Raw genomic sequence first — 13,758 nt, forward strand, 5'->3', positions numbered from 1 at the left:
TTTATGTTACCATGTGGTCTTATACTAGTTCTAATAAAATGCAAATTCAGTCAAAAACTGTAAAATCTTTCAATAAAAGCTCTAGTATTGATTAGAATCACAAAAGAGGCTTTCAAATAGGCTCACTACTCGATAAAAATTTCAATACCACAATGAAAATAACAAAGTGTAGCAATTTATAAGTAGTAATTTTCAACAAAAAATAATAGTAGTGTTTCCATGTGGTCTTATACTAGTTCTGATAAAGCAAAAAGATAAAATTTTGTCCTTTTAATGTCATTTTTTCAGTACTGACACATGCGCAGATTAGTATAGTTTGACGTACTTTGCAGCTGCTGTCATCAACATTTCTTGGGGGTGTGATGCTAACTAAGGCACTGCTCTGTCTGAAGCTCTATTAGGCTTTTTAGATGGTAACTGTTGAACATTACGCCACTAGATGTACATGTAAAATATCCCCAGTTTGATGCAACTGCTTAGTATCACTTGATTAGTATCTTATTTTGCTATAACGTTGACCACAAATGAAACTTTTGTATGTTTTAGTCAGTGTGTTATAGCAGACAAAAATGTGACTGAAGCCCAGAGACAGGCCAAAAGAAAAAGATTTTATATCATGAACTTCTCAGGCTTAAAGCTGGAACTATTGTAATAGTATTTTATTTAGTTTAAAGGTCCCATATTGACTCTTGAGAGCTTTAAGTCATGTTATAATATTGCTACCTCCTCAAAATCATACCAGGAGTTACGTTTTGCTTCATTCACACATGCTTGAGTAACTTTTTATTATTAAGCCCAATTTATGGCCGTGCGTCAAATCGTCCGCGTCGCAATGCAGACAGTCTGTGTCACTTTGATCCCCCTCCACAGAGTGTCTGCATGCACCTACAAAATTTTATAACTACACATTGAAATGACACAGACAGTGGGGGGAAGCGACGCAGGCAATAAGGACTGTGAATGGTCCTGTCTACCACCGCTATGTATACATTTCCGTTACTCCACTTTTCCCGCTTCATTTTGTAAACACAAAGGCCATTTTTAAATCCTAGCCTCCTAACGTTGTGGCGGTGATTTAATATAATCCATAAATCAAAAATGATGGCGACATGGCGACATGGCGACGGCTTGAGTCGACGCAGAACTATAATACGCTCTTTAGTTTGTCTACGTCTCCAAAGCTCAAAACGCTCTGTTCCACTTTGTGATGTCATGAAGTGGTAGTTTTCAAATTAACAGCTACTTTTTACCTTTAATTGAGAATAAATTGTCAATTCCACAGCTGAAATCATCCAAATGATTCTAGTGAAGGTGAATGGAGTTTAAAAACACAGAGGAGTGTTTTCTCCTTGCGAGAAGAACTCCTAAGTCTAAATATGCAGGGTTTGTGTGTTAAACTTCTACTATATTGCGTGAAATTTTGTGTCACCATTAGTGTGAGTGTGAAAAAATATCAAAATATTGATATAGCGTATCGTTTTGTGATGATACAGTATTGATATCATGGACTGCTGTATTGATATATCGGGAAGACTATTTTTTGTATATTTTACAACATTATTTTGTTATAGCGTCACAGTTTTGTTGCTTGTTCAGAGGAGGGAAACTATTTTAAGCAACACATTTGACATTTTTTGGTGATTAAAATGAATGTGTTTTATATTCACTTTGCGCAAGACGTGGTTTAACAAAGACTTTTAGTATCACAGCTATGATTTAGCCATTATTTTTTACTGAACCGTATCGAATCGATGTATCGAATCGAAAGCTCACTGTATCGAGGTATGTATCATATCGTGACCTATGTACCAAGGTATGTATTGTATCAGCAACTTCTTAATGATACCCAGCCCTAGTCACCATGGTAACTGCTAAACATTCCACCAATAGAGATACATGTAGAAAAGCCCCAGCATGATGTCAAGGCAAAATATCTGTGTACCTTAATATCAAATTTTCTGTATTTTTGACAATCCTCAGCATAAATGAAACATTTGTATGTTTTAGTCATTGTGTTAGCAGAGTGAAGTGCTGCTGAAGCCCAGAGATGGATGAAATATGGAGGGATTACAAGATAAAAGAAAATGAATTTGGACAATTTCTCACTGGCGCTCTTTGTTTCCTCCCAGGATTCCGGCAAAAATTCAACACACTGCGGCAGATAATGCTGTGATCATTATGTATGAATTATTTATTTTATCAAATTTAAAAAGTTGAGTTACACTGACAAAATGCCCACACATTCAAGACTTCATAACATCGTGTCACTTCTATGTACAATAGTCAACGGAAAGCAATATAAGAGAAATTGTGCAGAACAAATAACATCATAAATCCTTCTTTTGTAAATAAAATATGTGACACTTTCTCCATGTCTTTGTTCAACCAAGAAGAAGAAGAAGAAGCCCATTATTGTCAATACAAAAAACACATGAGCAGCAAATAAGAGATTTTCAACCTATTTTAACTTAAAACAAAACAAGAAGCATAAAAGCCAAATTGTGCAAGTTATTCAATTCAACATGTCAACATAAAATAAATAAATAATTAAATAAATATGTAAATAAATAATGAAACATAATAAATAATAAATAACAGGTCAGTGTTTTCCCTCAGTAGTCAATGTAGCTTCCATTGCAAAAAAATAAAAAATAAATAAATAAATTGAATTCTGTCAACTGGACCAAAGGTTTTAAGAGTGAATACATTTTGCTATTTTATCCAGACAAAATTTATTGACATATTGTGATACTTCATGGCTCGATTCTCGTATTGGTTCAAAAATGAATCCAGATTTGAATTAATTTGTTACATTTGCATAATTTAAGTTTGTAATAAAAAAAAAAAAAAATTCTATACAACTGTTCTCCTGTACTTGACTATAATATTAGAAGTAATTACTGATAAATCGCAGTATATCATAGTTTGTTTTAGTATCGGGACATACTGTGATACATGTGGAGCTGTACAGTAGTTGAGTAACGGAATTATTGATAGACTAAAAACATGCCCTGTGCGTCAATTAATCGACTCAAAAAGGGCGTGGCACAGACAAAAGCTCAAATAAATATCTCGCAAAAATGACACACATACAGTGAATTACTAATAAACAGCATCTCCATAAGTGAAAAGGCAGATTTAATTGTTCAGTCACTAACAAAACTCCAGCTAACTCACCTAATAGTCTCTCCTCGCTGCTCTGGTCCATATAAATTCTTAATATTATAATCAAATTAACTGTAGTTCACTAATAAAACATTTCATTGACTAATGCTGCATTCAGACCGGGGAGTCAAAAAACACGCTAGACGCCTCTAGTTGAACACTTTTGTATTTGAGTTTAGACGCCCCTGTCTTGGACACCGTGGATGAACGAGAGAAAAATACTTGACGCGCGTCCTGGACATGCATTGCCCTGGAAACAAGTGCCATTTCCCGGAACGATGGACCAGGCTGTGAGAGTGACTTTAGTGTATTTATTACATGAAACCATCAGCGGAGGTAATCAGCTCGGCGACTACGGCGTGTAAATATTTATACGCTAATGGCACTGGTTCAGTCCTGGTTTAGTCCTGATTTAGACCTGGTCCAGTCCTAGTGTAATTCTGGTGATCGGCTCGGCGACTGTGGTGTGTGTATATTTATACTCCGCTAGTGACACGCTAATGACAGTTTAGTCCTGCTGTCCTGATTCAGTCCTGGTCCAGTCCTTTTTTAGTCCTGATTCAGTCCTGGTCCAGTCCTTTTTTAGTTCTGGTTTAGACCTGGTCCAGTCCTTGTGTAGTCCTGGTGATTGGCTTGGCGACTGTGGCGTGTATATATTTATACTCCGTTAATGATACGCTAATGACACTAGTTTAGTCCTGCTAGTCCTGGTCCAGTCCTGGTTTAGTCTTGGTTAAGTCCTGATCCAGTCCTTGTTTAGTCCTGATTTAGTCCTGGTCCAGTGCTGGTTTAGTACTGGTTTAGACCTAGTTTAGTCCTGGTTTAGTCCTGGCTCAGTCCTGATTCAGTCCTGGTGTAGTCCTGGCTATCGGATCAGCGGCTGCTAAATATTTATAATCCACTAATGACTCGGTGTAGAGTTTCTTGTTCTGGTGTTTGTGGCCCCAGGCCCTTGTTCCATGGTCTTTCTCTTTCTTATCCTTCTTCTGGATAATAACATTGATAGGTCACTGGATAGTCGTCCTTGATTGGCTTGATCACCGACGCCTGAACGCTCAAGACGCGCCATGTCAATGCCAGATTCGCGCCACAAAACCACAGACATAATCTTTGCATATAAACTGTAAGCCTTGACGCCCCGGTCTTAATGCAGCATAAGAACTACAGAATTTCACCTCTAGTGTCCAGTTGACAGAATTCACATTTCTTTTGTGATGAAATAAACAAACAGTCCAAATCATAGTGTTGGAGAGAAGGTCCTTGGCTCCACCAGGCTTTGGGACAGGTTGCGGAGCTGTGCCGCTGAGTGCACAGGTCTGTATCCGAGCAGAGAGAGAGTTCGATTACATAGATTCTGCACTGTTCTCACTATGTCAAAACTCAACCTTAACCTCCAGCTCTCCGCCGTGGCTCTCGAGTCTCTGCTGGTTGAGTACTTGTAGTTCCAATCTGACGGAGAACCAGCATTACTATTGGTGTTTTTATTAATCCAAGTCAAAACTCTCTCGTCCATGTCCAACCCCACAAAACGGTAAATATCTTCTGTTTTTTCTTTGGGGTTGAGAGCCAGATCCTCATATCGCACTAGCAGGTAGCGGCCCCTTAGCCAGGCCGGTCTCTGCAGCGCTGTTGTCAGAGAAGCGGACATGTCTTTACAAGTACTGGTGATCTGGGTTAAGTCCACGTAGCGAGGTTGCCTTCCGGTAGCGTTCCATATTTTCCAGGCTCTGAACTGATCGGAGAAAGCTGTCATACGTGAAGCCAGGATCGCCCTTGGGTCCCGAACTAAGTGAATAATTCTCAGATCCAAGCGTGGATCTTCAGTCAGTGTGCGTAAGTCTCCCACCTCTGGCACCCTTACCGTCTTTATGGCTACGTGTCCTTTCGATAAACACGAGATTGACGCTAATGTAAAGTTGAGCGCGCCACATTTTTTCGGACACCAGTTTTCATCGGGACCTTCGGGCACTACTTCCGGGTTTTCCGAACACACTGGCGGAGAGCAAAGAGCGTGACTCGAACTTCTACGAAAAAGGGAGCTAGTCATGTGATTTTGGGGTTCTGGGTGGATGTAATTCTCCATAAAATGAAGATCACACGTGTAAAGGTTGAGAAGCAGGTCACGGTAAGCCCCCAGTAGAGCTCTGCGGTCCAGCGTGCGTCTGACCCTGCTGCTGGAGTTGGTGAAGGCCTGCTGGACGTGGTAGAGGGGCTCGTAGACGTAGAAGAGATGGGGGTGCTGGTTGAGGAGCTGCCCCGTGAAGGAGGAACCGCTGCGTGTGGTGGCGAAGAGCAGGATGTGGTGGCGAGGGAGGTCCCCGGGTGGCCAGCTGTCACACAACAGTCTGGAGTCTGAGGAGAGAGAAACAAAGAGAGAGGGACAGAGAGAAAAAGGTATACAGTCATATTTGATAGGACCATTTACAAAAATATTCATAGAAGAGCAATATTATAATGCGGTTAACCATATTTTGGTATCACTTTATAATAACTATACGATAATAAGCCATAAAAACACAAAGACTTAATTCTTGATTCAGGTTTAGTAAATACTTATTGAAGGAATTAGGAGTTAGTGTATTAATGAAGAAGTTAATGAGTCTAAATCATTCTTAAACTATTTGTTCATTATGAATCAAGTCTGTGTTCATGCTTTATTAAGGCTCTTATGTGTCATTATCATAACGTGTTACATTTGTAAAAACTTGAATAAACTGCCACAGAGACAGTCGACATTATTTTATTCTGTTGCATTCACTTGAAAGGTAAAAAGAGCAGTTGTTTCTGATGCTGTGTACTGTATTTGCTTCTTAGCATCTCAAGAGAGATGCAGTGATGTCCAATAACATTCTTTTTCTGTTAGAATTGTACAGACTAGAATAGACTGTATTTGTCCCCTAAGGAGTGCGCTGCACTTTCACATTCACTTTTTCATACAACATTAATAACAGCAGAATAGAAAATAAAATAATAATGTCAGCTTTGACTGGGGCACAGCCCAGTTACATGGCATTCAGATAAGTTACTGCTTTGAAAGCTTTGCCCTGCAGGTTTTCCTGAACCGTGTTATATGTTTAAAGATATTTTCTTATAACCGTGAACTCTCGAATGGTATAAAATATCTGAACTATGCAGTATAGCTAAAGCTAAGATAACATGTCAAAACATACAGCAATACGTTCATACAGTTGCTAGAAATAAGCTAAAATATCTTTTTTAGTTCAAGGCCATTTTGAGCACATAGAGCGTTATGAGCTGTGGAGATGTAGACAGACTAATAATAAAACATTACTCAGACGTGTCCACTTATGTTTTTGATGAGGTAACAACCTCCTCCTTTCTAACCAGGCTTTAAGCTCACAAGAGTCTCTTTTGTGTAATATAGGGTTAGTCACTTTTAAACACTAAAAGTAAATTCTGGTCGTAACATTGAGATTGCAAAAAGTAAACTAGCAAAGGGAGCCAATACTGCTTTAATAATTGAGAGGGTAAACATGCATGAGTAAGTTGCTTGTCTGTGGTGATTACCGAGGGGCTTTATGAAACGGCGGAACTCTAAATATAGCCCAAATAGCTAACGTGTAATTAGCACTGATGAGGAGCTGATTGCAAAGGGGATGTAACTTTTGTACACAGGCGCTCCATGCCAGAGAGCTGCAGCTGTGCCACGCCGACAGAATTAATGGAGATAAATTGGAGCATAATTGTAAAACGAATCAGTGATTCAATTTCTATATCTTCCTGTATCTACTGGGGAATTCCCTAAGAAAGTGATGTTCAGTGCTGTTGGTTAGCTTTCTTCACAGTGTGGTGCCACAGTTTGCGTCAGAGATTCTTAAATCCTGGAATAGACCAAGTTCTGCGCATAATATTCCATAATTAATCATAATACTGGAGCTGGGTTTCTTGCTGTGTGTCATCCCCTCATTAACAGAGAATATTCAGATGAGTCAAACACCAGAGCGCCTGCAGTCTGAGGGACAGGCCTAAGTATAGACTGTGTTCACGTTTCCAATATTTGATGATGTCAGGGCTCTATCTATATAAATCTATGGGAGACTCACTGTTGTATAAATATCCAAGCGTATGACCCTCGACTGTTAAATGTTATTATTTCTTGTTACGAATTGGCTCCATAAATGTGTAACTAAAATTATGAACACATTTAAAGGTCTTATATTACACCAAATGGACGCTTTTAGTCACATTTTAATGCTGTTACTTCCTCAAAAAGAGTTGTTTTGTTTCATTCACACATGTTTGAGTTTGTTTTTATAAAGTTTTTTTTCATGTTTAACTCTTTATTATTAGTCTGCCTACATTTTCAAAGTGCAAAATTCTCTGTTCCACATTGTGATGACATGAAATGGTGGTTTTCAAGTTAACAGCTACCTTTTACCTTTTGTTCAGAGATAGAGATAGAGATTGGCAGTTCCAGGGTTAAAATGATCCACATGATTCTAGTGAAGATGTATGGAGTTTAAAACACAGTGAAGCACAAGTATCACCACATGACATCAGCAAGTGGAACACAGTGAGAGAAAAACACAGGCTATATATGCAGGATTTGTATGTTAAACATGTGTGAATGAAATAAAACACAACTCCGGGAGGAAACAACATGATCACATAAATCAAAAATGCAGTAAAGGGCCTGTAAACCAGGAGCTCTGTGTGAATGGGGCTGTAGAGCTCGTGGCCTATTTATGGGACAGCGGTAAGTGTGGCTGTTACCTCGATCATGTGAGTGTTAGGGATGTAAAGATATCCATATTTCTTTGTACAGTATTTTCACAATATGCATCTCACGGTACGGTATTTATTGTGATATTTTGTAGAGGCTAACCAAATTGTGAATATATGACATTTCTCTTTAAAAGTGCCTTGGCAAGCCTCGGGTTATTTCATTGTGTAAGTTGGACTGAAACAGAGCAAAGGATCATGGTCTATGTAGTCCCATCTGTTTCTTTTAACTGTTGCTCCATTATAACAAAGAATTGTGGACATAGGACCTCATTTCCTAGTGAGCCAGAGTGTTAGAGACGTGTGGACACACTTTTTAAATACTCCATCCAGTCCTTGTATTTGCAGAGGTCTTTCATAGCATAAATTGTCACATGTTGAGGGCCTATTTTTTCAGCAGCAGCGGAATTTTAATTTGCTGGTAAGATACGTGCTGTGTGATATGAGTCCACTGCTGCCGAGCTTTCTATCAGGAAGTACAACTCACTGCTGCTGCTCAGACATAAATCCTTCAAATGCAAGGTTGGTTTTACTTTGAACATTATTCTATCAACACAGACATTTACATCAACAGTCTGGCATAATAATAGATTTGCTTTGCATGTTTTATGGAGTGGGTAAAACTGTTTTTAGTGGCAGGATAACTATGGCCATTGACATGCAGCACCAGTGACCTCTGCAAATACAAGGACAGGATGGAATATTTTAAAAAAGTGTCTCCACACGTCTCCAACACTCTGGCTCACTAGGAAATGAAGCCCTATGTCCAAAATTTCGGACTGTCTCTTTAAGCAAAGAGACTTAAGTTTTTATGTATTGCAATGGCCCACGATATTACTGAGAGACTTTTGACGATATGATATCATGATATTTCAGTTATTGTTACATCCCCATTGAGTGTTTGCTGTTACCTCGGTGATGGGGGCCCTGGCAGCTGTAGGCCCCTGGACAGGGTGCAGACAGGGAGTCCTTCAGGGTGCGAATGGCCGTGTACTGGACCCCCAGAGACGCACACACCAGCAGCAGCACCGTTTTCCACGAGCACTCCATCCTGCACTGATCTGCCTCTACATCCTTTACACTGCGGAACAGACACAGACACACACATCTCAGACTTTTGCCAATTTCAAGGGATTTTCTTTTTACCAATGTATTTATTAAGCCATGTATTGTTACACTATGTGCTATGGGTGACGTCACACTCCTTTAGTCCACTTCTTTATAAAGTCTATGGTGCATTCACACTTGCACAATCACCACTTCAAAATGTATACTGTTGTGAAGCCTGCTTCTGCTGGAGCTCAGGATGTTGTTAGAATGTAGTATTTTTGATACCTTCTCATATCGAGTAACATTTTCTGTTCTATTGTTGAATGCTCATATATTAAACTCTTGTGTCTAATCATATATGTAATCCAAGTTTGAGAAATTCTCATAGTTTCATGGCTTTGTTTCATTCATGTACTATAACATTCTTTGTGACGTGTAAGCAACATTGTCAAGCCTCATTTATAGGTGCTGGAAATACCCTAATATTTACACATACAGTATGCTGTATAGCCGCCTTATTTATTCATTTATTTGATTGGGACAGAGCATGTTAATGAACAAAAATGACACAACATGAATATAAACACACCGGATTGTAGTCTAAGGCTAATTTCCATTCGTTGTTCCCATCATTGCACGGTTCCCATTATTGCACACTCCATTCATGGCGCAGTTCCCATTATTGCACAATCCATTCATTGTGCAATTCCCATCATTGCACAGTCCTAAATATTACACAGTCCAGTTATTGCACAATTCCCATTACTATATTTTACAGTCAATTTGGCCACACTTTCAGTACATGCAAATACGCGTCCATAGAAAGTTATGTTTACTCATTTGTCACATAACCACAGGTTTAAAGACTCTTCTGCTGAACTTGTGTTTGTTATGGGCCACAGAGTGGAAAAATGTGTCTGAAAGCCGACACCATCATTGCATTAAAGAGGGAGGAGGACATAGTGGTTCGATCTAATGCGTCAGAAGTAAAGGCAAACAGCGGCAAATGGAGACAAAATGTGCGATATTCTTAATGCTTGACAAATTAAGGAAATGAGGCCATATCTCCCGACTGCCACATCACCAAAACTTTTCCACTTTCAAGGCACTCAAAGAACTTTACGTCAAAGAACCACTCTCACCAATTAACACACACACTCATACACCAGTGTACGCAGACGCTTGGGGTGAGGGGCGTTGGGTGTCTTGCCCAAGGACACAACGACAGCATTCATCTGTGGGAGGTAGGGCCTGTTTACATAAGAACGCTTGCGGGTAAAAACGACAAAATATTTTATCAGAAGTGCCTTTCATTTCGACATTTCAACTGCGTTTTTGGGGCTTAAAAACACAAAAATCTGAAACCACCCTCTAGAGTGGAAAAGTTGAAAATGCTCCACCGTTGCGTTTCCGTCTATACTGCCTAAGACGCAAAACTCTGGTCAGATCTGCTCACGTCACATACACATTTACGTCACATACATACAGTACACAGAAACAAATGAATCGAATAATTTCCGTGCTCTGATAAACTTACAGGAGGCATCCCAACAAATGTACAGAATATGCAGAGATATTATTAGTGAAGAGAAGGATCTGCAATCACCTCTGTCAAATTCTGAATGCACCAGTTCATCGCAGGCAAGCCAGATGACTACGGACGAGACCTGAGATTCCACAAACTTTTGCGTCACTGTATGCATGCCGATTTCTTCCAAAAATGCTCATCTAAAAGAGGAATAAAATGTGAAGATGCGACACCACTTTTGCGTTTTCTGTTCAGACTGTCATCGTATAAACATAGCCTTACAATCACATCACTTATAGTGGATCTGACCGCTCCACCAATGATGTTTATGTCGTGAGAGGGATTTGAACTGTCAAACTTCAGATCAGAGGACAAAAACTCCGTCACTCAGTTGGTGTTCGAAATTTATGTTAGGCCACCAGCTTTAAATAAGTGGGATAAACTCCAAAAGCTTCATGTTCTTTCAATGACTCTCGATAAAACCCAATAACCTTCTAAGATGAGTGTAGAATTGCCAGGAAACTCCTCGCAGTATTCTGGAGATTACTTTCTAAACTAACTCTAAAACTGTACACCTTCTTTCTTTGTACACAATAAATCTATAAATATGTAGAGGTCTTTGTGTACTCTGTCCTACCTTCCCTCTGTGTAATATTCAATGGGCCCAGGAGATACACACACAAGGGCCCTTAAAATGTTCAGCTAAAGGGATTTTCACTGCTGATACTCACAGGAGAAGAGAGTCTAATCTCGGAAACCAAAATGAGTTATCCAGGAGGGAAGAAACTTGGGGGGTTTATTGATACTTTGCAGCTGATGTCATCAAAATTCCCTGGAGATGTGATACTAAGTAAAGGCCCTGGTCTGACTTTAATCTGAGCTTTGTTTTAACACGATCTGACCAAAGAGAATCTGTTTAAATCCGTTTAAATCAAAATTTGTCTTGAGTTTTCAGTCTTTTGAAGTGCAGTGTGCAGTATGTGTGCATTGTGTCTCCATGGTAATTGCTGAAAATTCTGTAACAAACATACATGTAGATCCCCACAGCATGATGTCTCTGCAAAATATCATTAGTTATGTGAGTGCAAGTTTTGGCAAACACAAACTATCCTAAAAACTAGACAAATGCAGCAGTACAAAACTGGGATTAAATGTGAAACTAAACCAGGATAATATCAAGACAAAATCAGAACTAAACCAGGACCAGGGGTGTAGTGGGCGTGGTATGCGGGGGTACAGGGTCCACCCACTTCTCCCGATGTGAGATATAAAAAAATAACAAATATAAAATAGCTACAACTTAAATATCAAACCGGAGCTATTGGCAATGGTGAAAACATATCTGCAGTACTGCTCTATTGAGACCTGAGACATGAGGGACCAGGACTGAACCAGGACTGAGTGTCGGGACGGGCCCCGAGGAGCGCTCCCGTAGACCATCAGGTGATCGTGGGTGAAAGAACCAGTGCAGAGCTCAATGCCCCATGGGGTGAAGCACAGCTGTCGGCCGATCGTGCTTTCGGGGTTCTCTCTCTTGCTCTCCAGTCCAAGACTCGTCCTGGTTTAGTCCTGGTTTAGATCTGGTTTAGACCTGGTTCAGTCCTGTTTCATTTCTGGTTCATTTCTGGTTCAGTCCTCGTTTAGTCCTGGTTTAGTCCTGATTTAGTCCTGGTTTAGACCTGGTTCAGTCCTGGTTCAGTCCACCTTTAGTCTTCCTGGTTCAGTCATGAATCACGTACCTCCACTTAAAAAATCCCCACTACACTGACCAGGACTAAACAAAGACTAAACCCGGATTAGCACAGGACCAAACCAAATGAGGACTCAAACTGGGCCCAAACCAGGACTTTAACCTTAGTATTCGGGATTTGACAAGATCTCGTGAGACAAAATTGCAACAAGATCGTACACGGTGAAAATGATCTCGTGAGATTTTTTTCCACCCATGTTTTTAGAATCGAAATAGACAGAAAACCTGTTAAGATTATCAACAAAGCAGTACTAGAACGGCAACAAAATTATGCTGTAAAATGAATAAAAACTCATGATGTCAAAACTGGAAACTAGAAACTTGCACTATTTACTGTATATATAGTCCCAGTTCTTCTTAGTATGCGACTGTACTTTCAGCTGAGTCCAAATCTCCTGTATTCTCCCCACCACTGTCTGTAATTGACTCCACCATGTGCATGTGCATTGTTTTGAACGCTGCCGGCTCTTTTTCCGCTTGACATAGAGCAGCTGTTCCCAGGGAAATTATCATAGTCGCTTTAGGGCACGCCAACATTAGGTAAATATATAAAGCATAAAACGAATCATTACTTCTGCCCTTTCCACGCGGCGTCCTTCATGTTGTACAAAATCATGTGGGATTTTCAGCAAAGGTGTTTCTAAAACGGGGACAAAATGACAGTTCTCTTATTTAAGTAGATTAGAAACCGTAAATAAACAGTTCCAAGGTTCAGAGGGGGGATCAGAGGGAAGCAGAGAGGAGGAAAAAAAAAGACTCAAATATCTCTAAAGGTCGTAAACGGTAAAAGTAGCTGCGTTCTGATTGGTTGCCGTGCAGTATCCATCGCATACTGTTGCATAATTAGATTTCTTTTTCGCGTTGCCGCTCGTCTTCTGGGTAATTAAGCCTCAAAGCTCTAAAAAGCTAGCTACAGCCTATAAATATAGCTGTTTTAGTGCAGATGGGGAGTGAGAAAAAAAAAAAAACCCTCTACCCTTCTTTGCCAGTGGGTATGAAAGAGCAAAGGTAGATGCAATTTTGAAAATGGGTTTAGAAAAAAGAGGCTGCCATCCATTTGTCCCAATGCACCCAAGTGATCATGGGTAATCAAAGCAGGTCCCGGGGCACTAACTGTCTACCCATCACTCAAGGTGTGCACTGCCTCGAGGAAAGAACCGCATAGAAAAACATGAATGCGCCATATTACAGTTCAAAACACATACAGTCGGTTAAGCCTGTCATGATATCACATTTTGACGTGAAGTGAAAAAATAGAGATAAAAAAATAATATTAGATAAAGAATTATTATTTAAAAAGTAGTCTACAGTTTTACACTTAAAGGTGCACTGTGTAACTTTATGGTTGGGGGTACAGCTTGTTTATATGGATATGTCATTGCTGTGCCTGGAATGTTCCGCAGTATGACATTAAATAGCTTTACTTTACATTTATTCAATTACAGGTGTTTTTATAGCTCAAAAATACCTTGAAAAACAGGCATTGAGACTGTGGGCTTCTTTGCTTCTCCACAGATCTGAC

The 13,758-nt window shown here is 39.8% G+C and overlaps 1 protein-coding gene across 1 annotated transcript in view; it reads right to left on the minus strand.

Annotated features, from left to right (window-relative positions):
* Positions 1 to 4,402: 4,402 nt before the first annotated feature.
* si:ch73-62b13.1 (Carbohydrate sulfotransferase 1-like) overlaps positions 4,403 to 13,758 on the minus strand; it is a 40,083-nt gene continuing 30,727 nt past the window's right edge. The window contains exons 2-3 of the mRNA XM_055155712.1: positions 8,820 to 8,989; positions 4,403 to 5,517 (exon numbers count right to left, since the gene is read on the minus strand). Coding sequence (XP_055011687.1) covers positions 4,403 to 5,517; positions 8,820 to 8,958 — 1,254 coding nt within the window. The 5' untranslated portion in view covers positions 8,959 to 8,989. The remainder of the gene's footprint in view (positions 5,518 to 8,819; positions 8,990 to 13,758) is intronic.

The sequence above is a fragment of the Boleophthalmus pectinirostris genome, unplaced genomic scaffold, assembly GCF_026225935.1.
Source record: "Boleophthalmus pectinirostris isolate CB_2022bp ecotype Guang Dong unplaced genomic scaffold, ASM2622593v1 HiC_scaffold_2, whole genome shotgun sequence".
Lineage (NCBI taxonomy): Eukaryota > Metazoa > Chordata > Actinopteri > Gobiiformes > Gobiidae > Boleophthalmus > Boleophthalmus pectinirostris.